The 21,032-nt window shown below is 47.3% G+C and overlaps 1 protein-coding gene across 1 annotated transcript in view; it reads left to right on the forward strand.

The window, feature by feature from the left end:
- Positions 1-20,504, forward strand: part of LOC118088861 (bactericidal permeability-increasing protein) — a 45,451-nt gene extending 24,947 nt beyond the window's left edge. The window contains exons 4-16 of the mRNA XM_035123005.3: positions 600-728; positions 2,335-2,490; positions 3,162-3,225; positions 5,739-5,799; positions 5,911-6,002; positions 6,230-6,409; positions 8,026-8,085; positions 9,976-10,143; positions 10,792-10,880; positions 11,389-11,431; positions 12,539-12,599; positions 13,613-13,689; positions 17,967-20,504. Coding sequence (XP_034978896.3) covers positions 600-728; positions 2,335-2,490; positions 3,162-3,225; positions 5,739-5,799; positions 5,911-6,002; positions 6,230-6,409; positions 8,026-8,085; positions 9,976-10,143; positions 10,792-10,880; positions 11,389-11,431; positions 12,539-12,599; positions 13,613-13,689; positions 17,967-18,020 — 1,234 coding nt within the window. The 3' untranslated portion in view covers positions 18,021-20,504. The remainder of the gene's footprint in view (positions 1-599; positions 729-2,334; positions 2,491-3,161; positions 3,226-5,738; positions 5,800-5,910; positions 6,003-6,229; positions 6,410-8,025; positions 8,086-9,975; positions 10,144-10,791; positions 10,881-11,388; positions 11,432-12,538; positions 12,600-13,612; positions 13,690-17,966) is intronic.
- Positions 20,505-21,032: the final 528 nt, after the last annotated feature.

Raw genomic sequence — 21,032 nt, forward strand, 5'->3', positions numbered from 1 at the left:
ATAGAGCAGCTGTCTGTCTTCCTTTGCCCATACCCAGAAGCAGAGCTAGCTGCTCCGGGACCCAGAGCGGCGCACATGCTGTGCACCTGGAGGCGAGGCCATGGGGCCGGGGTGAGCTTCCCAGGGGGCGGGCTGAGTGTCCCAGGGGGCGAGACGCCCATGGGGGCAGAGCGAGACACCCATGGCTGGCTGCTTTTGGGGTGTGTGGAGCTGCATCGTTTTGCCAGCAGCCTTCCTCCCTTCCCTCTTCCTTTTGACAGCTCAGGGGAGGCTCCCCCCCCCAGGAAGCTGCCCAGGAGTGGGGGGCAATGGCGCACTGCCCGCCCATGACTCCCAAGCCTCCCCCAAGCTGTCAAAATGAAGGGGGAAGGGAGGAAGGCCACCGGCAAGGCAGCATAGCTCCATCCCTTCCCCTGAGGGCTCAGGGTAGGCTGGGGAGTCACGGGCAGGCGGCACACCGTATGTCACCCCCTTCAGTGATGACACACGGGGCAGACCGCCCCCACTGCCCCCTCCTCTGCCCCTGCCCATACCACCCCAAGGAAGTGTTCAGCAGGAGGGGAACCCTCCTTCAAGTGTCTCTCTGTTCCACTTTTTAGGATCCAGGTCACCGAATTCCAGGTGAACCAGGCAGGCGCCGAGTTTGCTCCTGGGACGGGTGTCAACCTTTCCGTCCAAGATGCCAAAGTCTTGATGAGCGGTAACTGGAAGTTGGCATCCTTTTTAGGGTAAGAACTGCCTGCTGTCATGGAGCTGCTTTCAACTTCCAAGCAGTGGAGATGGGAGGAGGGAGAGCTTTGGCTGCCTGCTGTCGCTGTTGGGGCTTCATCACAACTGTACGCTCAAAACACATGGCCCCTCCCTGCAAACAATCCTGGGAACTGTAGTTTAAGGATTCTGGGAACTGGTGTTTTTTTTAAAAAAAAATTAAAATATTTTATTATTTACAATGCACATACAACCACACAATTGTTGTTGTTGTTGTTGTTGTTGTTTAGTCGTTTAGTCATGTCCAACTCTTCGTGACCCCATGGACCAGAGCATGCCAGGCACTCCTGTCTTCCACTGGCAGGATTTTTGGGGGGAACTCCTTGGGGCTGGTGTGGGGGAGAAGGGGAGTTGGCAGCCCTGCTTTTCTCTGCTTGGCTAATGTGCAAAGTGTTGGCGAGCACATGGCACGGTGCATTATGCTGCCGGCTTGTGTCTGAAGACAGGGAACCCAGGCAGGTCTTTCTCTGTTAGACAGCCTACCCTTCTCAGTGCGCTTCCTGTCTTGGCCTGGAGCCAGACCTACGTGAATTGTGCAACCCCCAATTGTCTTCTCCACATCAGGCTTCTTATAGATTTACTGTTGTTGTTTAGTCATTTAGTCGTGTCCGACTCTTCATGACCCCATGGACCAGAGCACGCCAGGCACTCCTGTCTTCCACTGCCTCCCGCAGTTTGGTCAAACTCATGTTCGTAGCATCGAGAACACTGTCCAACCATCTCGTCCTCTGTCATCCCCTTCTCCTAGTGCCCTCAATCTTTCCCAACAACTGGGTCTTTTCCAGGGAGTCTTCTCTTCTCATGAGGTGGCCAAAGTATTGGAGCCTCAGCTTCACGATCTGTCCTTCCAGGGAGCACTCAGGGCTGATTTCCTTCAGTAGGAATAGGTTTGATCTTCTTGCAGTCCATGGGACTCTCAAGAGTCTCCTCCAGCACCATAGTTCAAAAGCATCAATTCTTTGCCAATCAGTCTTCTTAATGGTCCAGCTCTCACTTCCATACATCAGCACTGAGAAAACCACACAATTACACCAACTCAAATACCGACAATACATAAATACGAACACAAAAAAACGAACATTATGTGACTTCCCTCCCCCAGTGATCGTCATTTTTTTTAATATTCTTATTTAGATTGCAATTTGTAACTCTCATCTTTAGTATTACAGTATTTCTTAGTTCTGGGAACTGTAACTCTGTGAGGTGCAAACTACGGTACATTTCCCAGGATTCTTTAGGGGGAAAGCTGTGTGCTTTTGTGTGTTTGCAACTGTCCTGGCTGAATAAAGATTCAGTTGCTGATCCAGTCAACGTCTCTACCTGGATATGGAAGAGGTGACCATCTTTTCCTTCACATCAGACACACATCACTTCCCTCTGATGGAAGAAGCCATGGCTCTCGCGGGCTTTCTGGCTGGGCATTGTGCTCCATCTACCTGCGGAACAGAGCCAGCTCAGACACCCTTTCAGTTTCTCCATCCCATCTTCAAGAGGCTGTCCTGGCTGCACACCATCACTGCTCTCCTTGCCTCGTTCTGATGCAATGACTGCATCTTTCCCCTACAGAGATGACAGTGGCACTATTGACATCAGCATTGACCGGCTCACCATCTCTATGGTCATGGGAGTGGACAGGGGCGATGAAGGACGGCTTCGGGTGTGGTATGAAAGCTGCCGTTCTGCCATGGGGGACTTCAGGTTGACATTCTACGGGGGAACCAGGTACCTCTAATTCCTTATTTTCCTAGACACTGAGAGGCAAAGGACTATAGCTCAGTGAGAGAGCACCTGCTTTGCATGTAGAAGGTCCCAGGCTCAGTCCCCAGCATCTCCAGGTAGGGGTGGGAAACTAAGACACCTGCTTGAAACCTTAGAGAGCCACAACTGAGCTAATGGAACATTTTTTTAAAAAGAGCTTGTAACTTGGGAAAGTTACACTGAAATGGTCACTTACAGTTTCTGGAGTTCAAAGGCTTTATTCATGCAGGAGCAGATTTATCTTAGTAGGAACTATTTACAGGATCGGTAGAGATGAAAAGAGAGAAAATGGATCAGCTTTTAGGGGTGGAGTTAGCTTAAAAAGAGAGGCTACAAACAATTGATAGCTATATTGCTAAACAAACAGTGCCCTCATGTGGTTTAAAGTAGCACATTGTCGCTGTTGGAGTAACTCAGCCAGTAAAGCATGAGGATCATAAACCAAAATCTAATCTCTCTTCCCTACCCAAAGCTTGGGCGATGTCCCACAGAGAAGGGGCATCTCTCTTGCTTGAGGCCACTGCAAAAACCCCTCCTCTAGGTTGGAAGAACAACGTTAGATTAGCCATCATATGGGATGGACTGAAGCGTGTGCCCCTAATCCCACGGACATTTGCTCCTTCTTTCTCCCACAGCTGGCTGTACAACATTGCAGCGTCTGCTCTTAAGGACATGCTGAAATCAGAAGTCAATCAACAAGTAAGATTTTTGAACTTCTAAGGTGAAGGACAAAAGCTGGAACTTATTACTGCTGCCCGTCTCCATTGCCCTGCCTGGCCCTGCCCTGCCATGCACGTGAAGTCCTGGTACTTTAAATCAGGGACAGGGAAACTGTGGCCCAGTGCAGGCTGTTGGACTACAACACCCATCATCCCTGAGCATTGGCCATGCTGGCTGCAGGGGTTGATGGGAGTTGGAGTCCCTCAACATCTGGGAGGGCCACAGAAGCCTTTGCCCCCAGCATTAAATGCATACGTTTGTGGTGGAGCAATCACCTAGTCCCAGAGCGGAATAAATAATAATAATAATAATAATAATAATAATAATAATAATAATATAATAATAATAATAATAATAATAATAAATTTATTATACCGCACCCATCTGGCTAGGTTTCCCCAGCCGCTCTGGGCGGCTCCCAATCAAATATTAAAAACACAATACAGCATCAAAAATTAAAAACTTCCCTAAACAGGGCCGCGTTCAGTTGTCTTTTATAAGTATAAAAAGGTAAAGGGACCCCTTACCATTAGGTCCAGTCGTGACCGACTCTGGGGTTGCGCACTCATCTCGCATTATTGGCTGAGGGAGCCGGCGTATAGCTTCCAGGTCATGTGGCCAGCATGACAAAGCCACTTCTGGCAAACCAGAGCAGCACATGGAAACACCGTTTACCTTCCCACTGTAGCGGTTCCTATTTATCTACTTGCATTTTGACGTGCTTTCGAACTGCTAGGTTGGCAGGAGCTGGGACCAAGCAATGGGAGCTCACCCCGTTGCAGGGATTCGAACCGCCGACCTTCTGATCAGCAAGCCCTAGGCTCAGTGGTTTAACCACAGCGCCACCTGGGTCCCATAAGTATAATAGTTGCTTCTAAAAATCTGGTAGCTGTTTCCCTTTTTGACATCTGCTGGGAGGGTGTTCCACAGGGCAGGCACCACTACCGAGGAGGCCCTCTGCCTGGTTCCCTGTAACCTCACTTCTCACAGGGAGGGAACCGCCAGAAGGCCCTCAGCGGTGGACCTCAGTGTCCTGGCTGGACAATGGGGGTGGAGGTTACAGGTAGGTAGCCGTGTTGGTCTGGATCGAAGTAAAATAAAAAAAAATTCCTTCAGTAGCACCTTAAAGACCAACTAAGTTTTTATTTTGGTATGAGCTTTCGTGTGCATGCACACTTCTTCAGATACAGTGAAATGGAAGTTTCCAGGCACTTATGTAGAGAAGGGGTGGGGAGGGGTGGGGATGGGGAGGGGGGATCACTCAGAAGGGTGGTGGAAATGGGTGATTGACTGACTGATAGCTGTTGATGACCGCAAACGACTGCAAATGGTTTTGCATGAAAAAGCAAGGGTTGAGATGGCTGAAGATCGCTTATCATGTATAATGAGATAAGAATCCGATATCTCTGTTCAAACCAGGTCCCTCCATGGTTTTGAGCTTGGTGATAAGTTGCAATTCAGCAACTTCTCTTTCCAGTCTATTTCTGAAATTCTTTTGTAGTAAGACAGCTACTTTGAGATCTTGTATAGAATGTCCTGGGAGATTGAAGTGTTCTCCTACTGGTTTTTCTGTCTTCTGGTTCCTGATGTCAGATTTATTTCCATTTATCCTTTGGCGTAGGGTTTGGCCTGTTTGTCCAATATAGAGAGCTGAAGGGCACTGTTGGCATTTGATGGCATACACAATGTTAGAAGATGAGCAATTAAATAGTCCTGAGATGGTATGTTGGATGTTGTTGGGGCCAGTAATGGTGTTGTCTGGGTGTATGTGGCAGCAAAGTTGGCATCTGGGTTTATTGCAGGCTCTGGTACCAGTGTCCATGTTAAGTCTGGTGGTTGTATTATTGTGGGTGAGGAGTTGTTTAAGATTGGGTGGCTGTCTGTAGGCAATGTAGGCTGTCTGTAGGCAATGGGGGTGGAGACGCTCCTTCAGGTATACAGGGCCGAGGCTGTTTAGGGCTTTAAAGGTCAGTACCAACACTTTGAATTGTGCTTGGAAACATACTGGGAGCCAATGTAGCTCTTTCAGGACTGGTGTTATATGGTCTCGGTGGCCACTCCCAGTCACCAGCCTAGTTGCCGCATTCTGGATTAATTGCAGTTTCCGGGCCGCCTCTAAAGGTAGCCCCACGTAGAGTGCATTGCAGTAGTCCAAGCAGGAGATAACCAGAGCATTCACCACTCTAGCAAGATAGTCCATGGTAGATCATCTGCTCTTCATGCAGAAGGCTACAGGTTAAATCCCCGGTGCATCCCCGGGTAGGAATGGGAGAGATCCCCACCTGTTTGAAATTCTACAGTTAGTGTAGACAGTACTCAGTTGGATACACCAATAGTCAGACACACTTCCTACCTTCCTAAGTGTGCAATGCTGACTGCCCACCCCCCGTCAGCTGGTGCCAATTTCCCCTCTCCATTTGTGATGAGAAAAGAACTCTAGGTGACATTCACTGTCCATCCCTCTGAATGTTCTGGGCTTTCTCCCCTTCCAGCTGTGTTCGGAGGTCAAGAAAGGAATCAGCAAGATTGCGGAAATCCTGAAAACCATGAATGGTAAGCACCTTGTTTGCCCGGAGCTACCAGCTCATCACCCCTCTGGGAATAAATTTTGGCACACTGGTCTGCACCTTGCTAAACATTGGCTTTCTCCGTCTCCTTTTCCAGCCTCGGCCCAGTTGGACCCCATTGCAGGGATAGACTATTCCTTGGTGGGAAAGCCCGTGATTGATGTGGATCGATGCAATGTGGACCTGAAGGTAATGATAACCTTGGGGAGATGGAGGGAGTAGGGAACTGGCCGATAATTTCAGATTGTCTGTGGATCTGTGAAGCCTTTTTACAAACCTCTCCATCCCAGCCTTCTGGTGAAGCCTGATCCCAAAGTAGGTAGAGCTTTGTAGCACTATGAGATTGAATAGCTGCGGCAATCTCACTGTGGAGCGCCCTCCATGAGTTGACTATCTTCCCTCCTCTTCTCTCCAAGGGTCAGTTCTTCAGGGTGGGAAAGACCCTCCACGGCGGCCCCTTCCAGCCTGCCCCCTTCCTCTTACCCAACCAGTCAGACTCCATGGTCCTCCTGGGCATCTCTGAACTCGTCGCCAACTCAGCTGCCTTTGTGTACTACACTGCAGGGGCGCTCAGGGTGAACTACACAGATGCTATGGTAAGGATGTGTGGGTGTGCACACGGCCCATCAAGGCCATCATGCGCAGGTACATGGTCCCAGGTTTGAATCCTGGCGTCACCAGTTGACAGGCTATGAGGCTGAAAAGACCCCAACACAAATCATTGGAGACAGAGGCGGAGCTAGCTGCTCCGGCACCCGGAGAGGCGCACATGCTGTGCACCCGGGGCAGGGCTAGCTGCCTGGGGGGGGGGGGCGGAGCGAGCAGGGGCAGGGCGAGCATCCCAGGGAGGTGCTGCCCGCAGCGAGCGGCAAGCATCCTAGGGAGGCAATCGACGCAGCAATCAGTGCCCATGGGGGGTGACTGGCACGATGATAGGCACCCAGGGGGTGATTGGTGCGTTAATTGGTGCCCAGGGGGCAACATGGCGATCTGCCCAGGAGGATTTTGTCACCCCCCCTCAGGAATGACACCTGGGGTGGACAGCCCCCCCCCCCTACTCCCTTCCTACAGCCCTGCTTGGAGAGCTGCTATTATTGTAGACAATCAGACACACACACACACGCAGAGAGAGAGAGAGAGATGCAGGGTAAAAGGTAAAAGTATACTCTCTCGCATTGTTTAATATATGGGGGTTTTTTGCATTGTGAAAGCTCTTTGAGATGCTTCATTTTTAGCGCTCCGTAAATTAAATTCTGATTATAATTATTAATGCTGAGCTAGATGGAGTGATGTCCTGACTTGGAAAGAGGCAACTTCTCAGGGTCTGATGGGTCTCGGCTTGCCATAGGGTTGCCATCTTTCAAAAAGTAAAATTATTGACTCCCACAAAAATTTGTGCACTTCTTTTAGGAAACCAGCTTTTTGGGGGAACAAGCTCAAATTCCCCCAAAATGGTGATTTTAAGCTTTAGGAGCTGTTTCCGGTGCTTTTTTTCGTCGCATTGCCATACACCTGGGTTTTTGCTGACATTTTGCCAATCCAGCTAAATTCCCCTCCTGACGCCATGCTTACACCTGAAAACCAGGACATGTCAGGATCCTTGCCTGAAGTCCTCTTAGGGATGATCCAAACCTCTGAAGGTGTGGCTCTACTATGGAACGAATGAAGCTTCTAACTCCCCCTACCATAACTCGAAACTAATAAGGCATAGAAAATTTTTATTCACACAAGTGACTATGACATGTGAGATAATTTTAATCAAATTTTAATCAAAATAAGAGGTGGTATGGTTAAATTTGTTTTTTTAAATGTGGTGATCTGTCATGGAACAACCCCACTGAAGATGGTAGCAGTGGTTGCCCGGACCTTGTTGCTGGTTCCAAAGGTCCCCCAAAATGTAGCTCTGCCATTGCACCTCCGGTTGCCCTGCCTCTTCTCCGGGAGAAATGGCAATTGGATTTTCCGTGGATGGCTGTTTGTTCCAATTTAGCACTAAAGAGCAGCTCATCTAAGTGAGAACTGTGGGGCAAAGGCAAGACCGCTCATACTTGGACCTAGAAAACACAAGACAAGTGTAAAACCTTTCTAGGCCCAGGGCAAGAAGAGGTGTGGATGGTCCCTTATCTCCAAAGATTACGGAGAACAAATCCAATGAGTCAGCCTGGAAACTGGGGCTGCCCCAATCAAACATTCACACGTGTTGTCGTTTCAGGTCCCCAAAACGTTGCCTTTGCGTCTGAACACCAAGAATGTGGGGATATTTGTACCAGAGGTGAGTTTAGTCTTGTGAAGGTGGGGAAATTATTGCCGAGGGTGGGGAGGAACAGAGGGAAATGTGATTGCCCCCCCCCCAGCCACAAGAGCCAAATGCAAAACTGAAAACCTCTTGTGAAATCTTTTCTCTTGTGGTGCATTCTTTCTTTTGGAGCGATGGGTCACAAAAAGGTCTTGTTTGTTGTGTAATTTGTTGTTGTTTAGTCGTTTAGTCGTGTCCGACTCTTCGTGACCCCATGGACCAGAGCATGCCAGGCACTCCTGTCTTCCACTGCCTCCCGCAGTTTGGTCAGACTCATGTTCGTAGCTTCAACAACACTGTCCAACCATCTCGTCCTCTGTCGTCCCCTTCTCCTAGTGCCCTCAATCTTTCCCAACATCAGGGTCTTTTCCAGGGAGTCTTCTCTTCTCATGAGGTGGCCAAAGTATTGGAGCCTCAGCTTCAGGATCTGTGCTTCCACTGAGCACTCGGGGCTGATTTCCTTCAGAATGGATAGGTTTGATCTTCTAGCAGTCCATGGGACTCTCAAGAGTCTCCTCCAGCACCACAATTCAAAAGCATCAATTCTTCAGCGATCAGCCTTCTTTATGGTCCAGCTCTCACTTCCATACATCACTACTGGGAAAACCATAGCTTTAACTATACGGACCTTTGTCGGCAAGGTGATGTCTCTGCTTTTTAAGATGCTGTCTAGGTTTGTCATTGCTTTTCTCCCAAGAAGCAGGCGTCTTTTAATTTCGTGACTGCTGTCACCATCTGCAGTGATCAAGGAGCCCAAGGAAGTAAATGTAATTCTATGTAATAGAATCATAGAATTGCAGAGTTGGAGGGGATCCCAAGGGTCTCTTAGTCCAACCCTCTGCAGCACAGGAATCACAGCCAAAGTTGATGCTGCAGAAAATTTGCATGTGCTAGGTGCACCTTGTAGGGCGGGGGTCAGCAACCTGCGGCCCATGGGCCACAAGCAGCCCACGGGCATCGTTTAAATGGCCCATCACCCTGCCCCTGGACCGAGCCACCCACTTGGCAAGTCCCCGTGTGCTGCGCTGAACTGGCACACCGCAGAGCGGGGACTCGCTTCCGCTGTGGTGGAAATCGCGTCTGCGCAGATGCAGGTGCCGGAAATCGTGTCTGCGCAGACGCGATCCGACCCACAGTGCACAGAGTGAACCAGCCAAGTCTGTTCCCCCCCCTGCTGTTGGGGAAAACTTTTCCGGAAGATATTTGTATTTCGAGGAGTTTGGTGATCTGACATGGTCATTTCTTCCTGCCTCTGTTTACTTCCCCTCCCTATCTCTTTTTCTGCTCTTTGATGGTTGAGAACAGCCTTTAATTTGTTGGAAGGAAGTGATGATGCAGGGGACCTTCTGACCTTCTTTGATGTTAGACATTGTTTGGAGGAACGTGCGGTATTGGAAGAGGGGGCTAGCTAATCTGCACTAGCTAGTTGGGCAAGGCACATAGGCTAACAAGTTAGCTACCGGTATCTATAAATCGGATGGTTTGGGGGCAGAGTTCTGAGAACCTCATGCATGGAGTGATGGCCGCAGGGCCGTGCAACCTGAGGTTACCGGGGTGGGGGGTGGGGGGGTGTCACTTCACCAATTCTTGGGGGCTTCCCAATGGCAGATCGAACTGCTTGCTTGGTAATGTATATAATGCTTGCTGTTTAGAATAAAATATTTAATCTTCTCACTCGCTTGTGTTTGTATTGCTTCTGAATCTCATTAAAAGAACCACCTTGCATTTAGCAAGACACACCCACCCCGTAGTAATTCTCATGTGGAAGCACCCCCAGACCCAGAAATATTGATCTCTCCCCGTGCCCCCCCAATCGTAATGAAACATCCGTTCCATCGCATCGCCTCTCTTTTCTCCCCTCCGCAGCTGAACGAGCGCTTTCCAAATATGCCCATGGAGTTCCACCTGGCTGCCCAAAAGGAACCTGAGCTACGCTTCCAGCCCACTGGGGTGGAGGTCACACTCTTTGGATTTGCAGAGGCCTTTGTCATCCTCCCGAACGCCAGCCTGGCCTCCGTGTTCCTGCTGAATATTGTAAGCATCGTTAACGGGTGGGGGTGGTGGAGGAACGGCGATCCCTCCCCTTCTCTGAGGTGGTGGGGAGAGGCTTCAATATGAACTGTCTTAAAGGACGAGAGTGTCGGGAAGTGTGCGTCAACAGGTCTGCTGCTGCTCCTAGCACAGGAAAACAGTGCCTGCATCGCACGGGGTTGGACTAGATGACCCTTGGGATCCCTTCCAACTCTACGATTTTATAAGTGTGCTTCTGGGAGCTGTAAGGCAGGCATCCCCAAACTTCTGCCCTCCAGATGTTTTGGACTACAATTCCCATCTTCCCCAACCACTGGTCCTGTTAGCTAGGGATCATGGGAGTTGTAGACCAAAACATCTGGAGGGCCGCAGTTTGGGGATGCCCACTGCTCCTGCTTTCTTACTTAAAGCTAGCCCAGAGAGTGGCCTTCTTGCCTGTCAGCTTCTTCCCTCCCCGGGTCATTGTGGATGGGTCGCTGCCGTTGACTCTGGCTTCCTCCAGCGTTGGTTTAGCGCACCCTGCTGTTGGGCTCCCAGCCTCCTGCGCTACCATTCCCCAATGCGCACAGGAAGCATGAACGGCTTTAGATGCATCACCCAACCGAGACTTTGCTCATCTTTGTCTCGTTATTCTCTCACTTTGGCTTACAGGACGCCAACCTCACCGTGCAACCCCTTCTTCAGCCAGGGAAGTCTGGGAAGACCCTTGGCTATGCTGGGGCTTTTGTGGCCCTGAAAAAGTGAGTGTCGCTTCTCTTCTCTGGCTCCAGAGTCTTCCTCTTATTCTGCAACCCCAATCCCCAGGATTAGCACAGGATTCCTGTGTGCTGTTCTCTCACCTTTAATGCGGGCCTCCGTGCAATTATTATTATTATTATTATTATTATTATTATTATTATTATTATTAATTTCCCCTGCCCATCACCACCTGCATGGCATGCAGAAAGCTCCAAGTTGGGTCCCTGGCATTGCTGAGTGAAGATGGAAGGAGCTGGGAGACCAGGGTTTAAATCCCAACTCGGCCATGAAGCTCATTGGGTGAGCTGAGGGGCCAGTCACTGCCTGTCAGCCTAATAACCTACCTCGCAGGGTTGTTGCAAGGATTAAATGAGAACAATGCATTTACCCCCTTCAGCTTAACTGGAGGGAGAAGGTGGGATATAAGAAATGGAATGAAGAAGCCACTGTTCCCGAGAGCATAAAAGAACCCAGACTCGGCGCTTTCTCATCCTTTTGTGTATCCAGCAGGTTGCGCCTGTCTAAGGAATGGTCCAAGGTTGGCGAGATCAGGGTGAGTATAGAGGAGGAGGAGGAGGAGGAGGAGGAGGAGGAGGAGGAGGAGGAGGAGGAGGAGGAGGAGGAGGAGGAACTCAGGGGGATGAAGGAATGGGTGGGGCTTGGAATCTGGAAACGGGGGTTGTGAGATGCACCTAGTTGTGCCCACACTTCCCTCCTTAAAACCAGTGCTTTTTTCGGGGAGTGGGGTGGGATTATGAGGGTGGAGGTGGTACTCAGGGGTACGCATACCCCTAAACCTTTTGTGAATTTAAGTTTGGCCTCATTGAGGGGCAGTATTTCAATATGAGTAGGAAAATGAGAGTCCCCTAAACATTTTTAAAAGAAAAAAAACACTGCTTAAAACTATACGTCTGGGTTATCAAAAGAGATAGATAGATAGATAGATAGATGATAGATAGATAGATAGATAGATAGATAGATAGATAGATAGATAGATAGATAGATAGATGATAGATAGATAGATAGATAGGTTAGATAGATAGATAGATAGATAGATAGATAGATAGATAGATAGATAGATAGACAGACAGACAGACAGACAGACAGACAGACAGACAGACAGACAGACAGGAAGGGGGCAGGTGTCTGAGGAAAATGATTCCCCTCCCCAATTATTTTTAAATTATTTTTCCACATTATTGCAAATCAAACCAATTTAATTTAATTTAATACAATTCATTACAGTCCAAACATATGATCACCATCATTCCCTCGTTTCTTATTGGAGTCCAGGTGACATCCTTCACTTGCCGTCAAACCATTCTTCCAGATGGCTACTTTTTTTTAACCTTACAAACAGCACCTCAGTTACAGCTTATAAATAAATATTCCATTTCACATGTGTAGTCCTTCGTGTACATTGTTATTCCAGGTGCATGCATTTTATGAAATAAAAGAATAAATGATTTTTGCATTAGTTTCTCAGCCTGCTTGGCCTCTGGCCATGCCCAACACTGCCATGTGGCCCCCAGACAAAGTGAATGTGGCCCTTAGGCTGAGAAGCTCCCCGCTTCCTGCATGGTGACCCTCCATTTTTACAGTGCCCCCCCCTATTTTTGACTCCTCCATTTTTCAAGCCCACTGTCTTTGTGCTACGCAGGTGACCGTTTTGGAGACGCTGCTGAAGGCGGCCAGCAACTTGGGGATGTCAAGGCTCAACAGTGAGTTCAGAACAGTTTTCCTCTTCTGCTTCTGCTAGGGGGGGTCCCCCTTCCTCTGCCTCCTCCCCCCTTATTTGGGATAGAGCATCTGCTTTACATGCAAAATATCTCATTTTCAGCCCCTGGAATCTCCTGCCTGACGTCATGGAGAAATGCTGCCGGCCCATGTCAACAGTACAGAGCTCGATGGGCCAGTGGCTCCTAACTCGGAATAAGGCCGCTTCTATGGGCTTTAAAATAGGATCCCGTGAACCTTTTAGATTCATGGGGTCCTATTTTTAGATTCACAGCTATATAATCCCTGGCAGGTGGCCGTCCAACCTCTGCTTAAAAACCTCCAGGGAAGGTTCCAAGACATCGATAGCCCTCTTCTGTTCCATGAATTTGTCCAATCCCCTTTTAAAGCCATCTAGGTTAGTGGCTAGGGATGCGGGTGGTGCTGTGGGTTAAACCACAGACCTAGGGCTTGCCGATCAGAAGGTCGGTGGTTCGAATCCCCGCGATGGGGTGAGCTCCCATTGCTCGGTCCCAGCTCCTGCCAACTTAGCAGTTCGAAAGCACATCAAAGTGCAAGTAGATAAATAGGTTCCGCTCCAGCGGGAAGGTAAACAGCATTTCCGTGCGCTGCTCTGGTTCACCAGAGGCGGCTTGGTCATGCTGGCAACATGACCCGGAAGCTGTACGCCGGCTCCCTCGGCCAATAAAGCGAGATGAGTGCCACAACCCCAGAGTTGTTTGCGACTGGACTTAACTGCCAGGGGTCCTTTACCTTTAGGTTGGTGGCCACCACTGCCTCCTGCTATTAACCTGGTGTTGGGCATCTTGGGAAAGCTGTGTCCTGAAAGGCGACGTTAAACTTTCATTAAAAAAAATTCCTTCCAGTAGCACCTTAGTTGGTCTCTAAGGTGCTACTGGAAGGAATTTTTTTATTTTGTTTCAACTACGTCAGACCAACACGGCTACCTACCTGTAAGTTAAACTTTCAGTTAAACAAATCATTTGCATTTCTGTAGAACGGCTGAAGGAAGCGATTGCTCTTCCAAACATGTACGGCTCCAGTTTACTGAACCCCACCGTCATGATGAACAAGGTGAGTTCCTAGGGAGCGGCTTAACTTTGCTTGTGGCCCAGACTTTGTCAACCCAGAAGGCAGGAGCAGTCGATGGCATGGCCTGGTTACTGCTTGGCTTAATACCAGGCAAGCAAGCGCTGTTCAGTAGGAGCAGCTGGTGAGAATGGAAGCTGGCGAGGAATAGAACTCTCTGCAGGTTGGACGCTGTCTGCCCAGGAACAGGAGAACCTGGAACCAGCATGAGTTGGGATCAGGACCCTCTTCCCAGGTAGGTGAGGCAGGGTGCCAAGCAGCGATCTTAGCTCAAGACTGGCTTTATCATCTGGGCAAAACAGGGTGTTCTGACCAGGGGAGTGTTCAGTCCAAAGAGGGTCTCTGATTTTCCCCAGAGCCAAGAAGGCACAGCTTAAAGGCTGTTTGGCACAATGGATCTTGATATTGTCGCTTACAATGCGGTGCAGAGAACAAAGGTTTGGTCTTTCCAGCTCACGGCTTGATCTGATTAATTTGAAGCAGGTCCGTCGCGTTCGGGCAAAGTCTAAGAAGGCTGTGAATGTCACCGGGCAAAAAAAATGTCAAAAGGCGCCGCCGTTATTCTGCTCCAGGAGTTGAGAGAGCTTTGATGGTTCCCTTTGGTCATGCTGAGACCAGGTCATGTTTCTGGGTGATTAAGGTCAAGGAGGAAGCAGGGTTTTTAATGGCACCATTCAGGAGCTAAGATGGCACCCGGGGTCCAAAATGGAACCCAAGAGAGTTTGGACAGGACAAGGCTCAGTCACATGCCAAGGTCAGATGCCAACACAGGGCGATGCCTTCTGTGAGGAGAAAGCAAGGTATGACCAGGCAGATGGCCTTCTCGGTGGTGGCGCCCGCCCTGTGGGACGCCCTCCCATCGGATGTCAAGAAAATAAACAACTACCTGACTTTTAGAAAACATCTGAAGGCAGTCCTGTTTAGGGAAGTTTTTAAATATTTGATGTATTTATCATTTATTTTTATGTATTTTTAATATTCTATTGGGTGCCACTCAATTATTATTATTACTTGAGATCAGGGTGGATAAAAATCAATGATTTTTTTTTAAAAAAATCAAAAAAATCGGATTTTTTTGATTTAAATCGATTTTTTTGATTTAAATTGATTTTTTTTAAATAAAATGCTTTTTGAGGAAAATATATTACCATCCAAAGGTTATTCCATCATGAAATAAAGATTAGTTTTTTTATTATGTAGAATAAGGTTGTATATGTTTAATTTTTTGGGTAAATAAATTCCATTAATCCATTCAAAATGTCATGCTCTTCCAGAGGTTTTTGTAAGATTATTGGGCAGTTTCTCTGCCTACAAGATATTATCACAGATGCTTGGTTTACTTTTGCAGTTCTCAAAACTGAATTTGACTCAACAGAGATCACATGCCTCTTCTTCACAGCAAAAATGTTATAACATGAACAGAGTTGAGAAAAAGACCTTAATCCTATTCTACAAACCTATGAATACAGAAACAACCCCTTCAGTGCTAAGTTTCAAGAAGTTCAGTGAATAGAATAGAAACAATATTTTTCTGATTGTTTGGAGTGAACAGTATTTAAGTTTTTCATGTGTAGGCTGGGCTGACAGTCTAAGTTTCTTAAAATATATATATATTGTTTTTGTTTAGCCAAATTAGTTAACAAACATGGATGTTTGTTTAAGCAAATAACATATGCTGTAATGTTATTGTTTCAGTTGAATAAATCTATTTAAATTGTTATTATTAAGGTAATGATTATTTTTCTCCTTCCTAAGTACAACAGTAAAGTTGTCCAAATATGAATATCCCATTAAACTGGGGATAAAAAACTAATATGAAAAGTTGTTATTCTAAAAATCTTCATCTACTTGCATATTAAAGTTATACCAGCAAGAATTAGTCTTTATGTAGAAAACTATGATTTAAATCAATCCTTACTGACTAGTGATTTAAATCGTGATTTAAATCGTGATTTAAATCAGTTTGATTTAAATCAAATCCACCCTGCTTGAGATGCACTTTGAGGACGCCTGAGGGCCTTTTAGGAAGAGTCGGCAGCGAAAGCATAGCTGCCAAGTTTTCACTTTTCTCGCGAGGAAGCCTATTCAGCATAAGGGAAAATCCCTGTAAAAAAGGGATAACTTGGCAGCTATGAGCGAAAGTGATAAAAGAATAGAGCAGCTTTCTCCAACTACAACTCCCACTAGCACCAGCTGTGCTAACTGGGGCTGATGGGAGTTTCAGCCCAAACATCTGGATGGCTGCACTGGTTGAGGAAGGCTGGGACAGAGAATTTTGTAAATGTCTTTCTTCCCTGAAGAGGTGAATCCACACAGCCCTCACAAACAATGGGTAAGGATACAGCCCTTGCTGGAGTATTGCACTCTTTGGAATAAACTGAGGCAGTGTGGTGTAGTGGTTAGAGTGTTGGACTAAGACCTGAGAGACCAGGGTTCAACTCTCCACTCGGCTATCAAGCTCCAACTTCACAGGATGACCTTGGGCCAGTCCCTGCCTCTCAGCCTAACCTACCTCACAGGGTTGTTGGGGCGTTAATAATAATAATAATTTATTATTTATACCCCGCCCATCTGGCTGGGTTTCCCCAGCCACTCTGGGCGGCTTCCAACAGAAAAATAAAACACAATAATCTATTAAACATTAAAAGCCTCCCTGAACAGGGCTGCCTTCAGATGTCTTCTAAAAATCTGGTAGTTGTTTTCCTTTTTGACATCTGTTGGGAGGGCGTTCCACAGTGCAGGCGCCACCACCGAGAAGGCCCTCTGCCTAGTTCCCTGCAACTTGGCTTCTCGCAACGAGGGAACTGCAACGAGGGTTAAATGGGGGACGGACGGACGGACCCTGAATGGCACCTTGATCTCCTTGTGGAAAAAAGTGGAATATAAAGGCCCAAAGGTGGCGTATATATATAATGCTTTACTTATGGAAGTGCGCAGAAAGACTTGGAGTCATAGCTTCAAGATGGTTGCAATTTCTGCTTTTTCAACGGCATAGCTGCAAAATCAGGTGTCACAGTCATTGTTGATTGGGAGGTCTTGCGTGACAAACCTGATTCCTTCAGATCAGCCTTTTTGTGATAAAGAAAATGACGAGAAACACACTGGACACTGTGGCTTTGACCCAATGTCATCTGGCCTTTCCTAAGACAAATCAGCTAGAATGCTTAATACAGTGGTACCTCTACTTACGAATAACTCTACTTACGAATGTTTCTACTTACGAATGGAGCTCCGTCCGCCATCTTGGATGTGGTTTAGATAGGATTTTTTCTACTTCCAAATTTTTAGATAGGGTTGCTTCGACTTACGAATTTTTTCTCCCAATGCATTCCTATGGGAGTCTACTTACAATTTTTTTCGACTTACGAATGTGCGTTCGGAATGCATTAAATTCGTAAGTAGAGGCACCACTGTAAACAGGTTTCTTGGGAGCCAGTGTGGTGTAGTGGTTAAGAGCGGTAGACTCGTAATCTGGGGAACCGGGTTCGCATCTCCGCTCCTCCACCTGCAGCTGCTGGGTGACCTTGGGCTGGTCACACTTCTCTGAAGTCTCTCAGCCTTACTCACCTCACAAAGTGTTTGTTATGGTGGAGGAAGGGAAAGGAGATTGTTATCCGCTTTGACACTCCTTCGGGTAGTGATAAAGCAGGATATCAAATCCAAACTCTTCTTCTTCTTCTGTTTTGTTTGTCTACAAGGAGGTTAGACAACATTGACTAGCTACTGATTTGTAATGAGCGATTTGTTTGTGGGGAGGTTATACTGTATGGTGTTTCACCAAGCAAGAGATACCCCTGTTTCCTTATGCATTCCCCTCCATCACTTTCCTTATGTCTAAAAGTCCTTTTTGGGATGGAGGAAATTGGTTTGCAGTGCAAGACCTCCCAATGCATTATAATTGCAGAGTCTGAATCTGCTGGTATTGGGACTGGATCCCACCCACAAAACTGGCTGTCCGGAAGCTTTGGCTTTCTATGGAATTTCATTGCATAAAGTGCCTTTAAAAATGATGCAAAAGGGGAAAGAAAGAACAACTTCTTTTTGCAAGCTGTTAAGAAGAAATTGTTCAGGAATTAAATGTAAAAAACCTTAATAATAATAATAATTATTATTATTATTATTATTATTATTATTATTATTATTATTTGTACCCTCCCCATTTGACAGGGTTGCCCCAGCCACTCTGGGCAGCTTCCAACAAATATAAAAGCATACTTAAACATCCAGAATCTTAACATTGTTGGTTTTTCCGCCCTCTGCAGGGACACATGTTCATCGCCACTGACCTGGTCCACCAGCCCCAGGCTGCTGCATAGCCGCGAGGGGCATCCAGAAGGAAGAGGGAAGGCAGCTGCTCCCTGCTCCTGCCTCAGGGGTTTCCCCAAGATGCTCACCTTGCATGCTCAGGCGTCATTTGAGGCAGTGATCAAGGACAATGGGGGGACCTTGGGCCTTTCCTGGGGAAGTCAGGTTTGGGCAGAGATGGGACAGTTCAGAGCCAGCCCAAAACATTTTGCTGCCTGAAGCCCAAGGACAAGATGTCATCGCCCTCCAGCTCCACGCCTAAAAGCCAACAGGACCGAAAGTTGCACCTTCCTTCAATTCAGAGACTGAGATGCTGCCTTCTGCCCCACCTGAGGAGAGCAGGCTAGCTTAAGGAAATGCAGAACAGAGCCCGCTTCATGCACAGCTGCCACCCACCGCTTGGTGCAAAGGAAAAATAGTGTTACAGAAGCTGGGTACCAACCCCACCCTCTGCAGAGCGATAGCAAGATTCCAGGGCGTTCCAGGCATTCGCCCTGGGTCTGTGCTCCTTTGGAAAATTGAAGACGCAATGGAGACTGCCATAGCTTTAAGAAATATGGTTTATTCACATATTGACACATTCAGTCTGCCCGGAGGGAGTCCAGATCTTACAGCATGGACATTTCAAGAGGGGCTTGTCCCCCCCCCCCCCACTGCATTGCAACACTTGAGTCAAAAGCATCTTTCCCAGCCAGCCTTCAGCCAGCCTGCCCAAGATGGATTTCTCCCTTTTCTCTCTCCCCTCTTCTTCCCAGCACACCTTGCTCTAAAGACTCTCTTTTCCTGACACTTCACACCCAGTTATCAAGGCAACCTTCTGTCTCTCCAGGCCCAAGATTTCCTAGATGGGCCATCAACACCCTTTGTCCAGTTAATGCCTCTATCCCAGGTGAGTCCCTGGGTTGGAAAGGAAGCCTGTCTTTTTCCACTGGCCTGTAATCTTCCCTTCAATACTCCAAATAATCAAAATCCTACACTTTCTTAATTTCCAGGGTTTAGGAGGGCCCTCTATCTATCTATCTATCTATCTATCTATCTATCTATCTATCTATCTATCATCTATCTATCTATTTATTTATTTATCTATCTATCCACTGGTACCGGTACCTTGGTTTAAGAACAGCTTAGTTTATGAACAACTTGGATTAAGAGCGCTGCAAACGCGGAAGTAGGCGCTTTGGTTTGTGAACTTTGCCTTGGAATAAGAACATGTTTTGCTTCCTGTTGAATGTGCTCCATTTGCAAATTGAGTCCCCCACTGCTATGGGAAAGCATGCCTCGGTTTAAGAACGCTTTGGTTTCAGAACGGACTTCCAGAACGGATTAAGTTCGTAAACCAAGGTACCACTGTACACACACACACACACACACACACACACACATTTGGGACAAGAATCTGAGCAGAGTTTAAAACCACAAAAACAAGGATGCTAGACGTTTCAAGTGAGTTCCAAAAAATTTCCCTTTTAACAGTTTAAAAGTTTCCTTCTTCCCCTAGCATAGGTAAAAGAGCACGTGTTTGGTAAGTTAAACATTGGTTTACTTACAGACTTTTCAAAGGTCAGGTTCATGGGCTTCAGCAAATTTGCACAGGCAGTAAAACTTGGCTTAGTTGGAAAGTGGCAAAAGTTCCTAGATTATTGGTATTATAGGAACTGAAGAGAGGCTTGTTAAAGCCATGTGGCTGGAAGGAGCAGCTCAGAGCTCCTTACACTCCAAAGTTCACATGCAGACTGGGGGTGAACAAAGACTTGATTTCCTAGTTACTCCCAAGGTGAGGGAAAGCGGACTTAGCTAAGCCTGGCTGGACAGCTTACTCTATGGTATTAACCCCTTCATGTTGGATGTCTGAGACTGGCTATCCCACAATTGTCATCCTTCAGGAGCTGCTGCCTAACAGTAGGACTGGATTTGGTATAGCAATTGATCTTACCAAGGCAGGAGAGGTTCCTCTTGGCTCATCTGTTGCTAGGAAATGGCAGCCACTCACCTCCACCTGCCCCCCTGGTGCCCCCTTGCCTCTTAGCACCCGCCTCCAGTAATCCCACAACGGCTTTTGGAAACCACTGGGGAAATTCTACTCGTGGCACCATGCCCTACAGAATATCACAGTGTGGGGTAGCCTGAAAAATTGGCATTTCCCACCACTTCTCCTGTGCCGTGAATGCCCTTAACCTTTGCCGTGCATGAAGCACAACCATCCACCAGCTGTTTCAAGCCTACAGCTTTTGCCCAGGCTTTCCCCGACCTATAAGATCATTGCCCTGTTAATACCGAGTTCCTTTTTAAAGTTTGTTTTTATAAGACTGCTTTTACTGGTTTCCATGTTGTGTACCTGCTTTTGTGATGCTGGGTTTTTTGTTTTTGCATGTTGTTTTTGTATCTGGCTTAGATGTTTTTTAATACCAAGTGGTTTCGAAATGCCAATGAAGAAATAAATAAGATTTCTCTGACCCCTTCCTCAAGCCACCAGAAATAAAACAACATTAGAACTAGTTTCTGGCATCTGTCTGTCTTGGGAGGCAATGGGAGAGTGCTTCTTTGGGGGCAATGTCAAACTGCTGGAGGGTCACAGCGCCTGCTGTGGCTGTAGAAACTGAAATGGGAGAGGTGTGCTTTACTGCAGGTGGCGCATGCGCAATACATGCACTTAGGTGTTTCTTCTCTCTGCAACTAATTTTGAGGTGACCGATAGAGTCTACTTGCTACAGCATTCTACCTCCCCACCCAGCCCCAAATGCTATCCATGTGCTTATTTAAAACATTTTATCCCACTCTGAAATGGTTCCCATATACAGGTTTACATGTTATTGTAGTTGTTGTTGTTTAGTCATTTAGTTGTGTCCGACTCTTTGTGACCCCATGGACCATAGCACGCCAGGCACTCCTGTCTTCCACTCTGAACCCACAGTTTGGTCAAACTCATGTTCGTAGCTTCGAGAACACTGTCCAACCATCTCGTCCTCTGTCGTCCCCTTCTCCTTGTGCCCTACATCTTTCCCAACATCAGGGCCTTTTCCAGG

This window comes from Zootoca vivipara, chromosome 7, assembly GCF_965207765.1.
Source record: "Zootoca vivipara chromosome 7, rZooViv2.hap1.1, whole genome shotgun sequence".
NCBI classification, from domain to species: domain Eukaryota; kingdom Metazoa; phylum Chordata; class Lepidosauria; order Squamata; family Lacertidae; genus Zootoca; species Zootoca vivipara.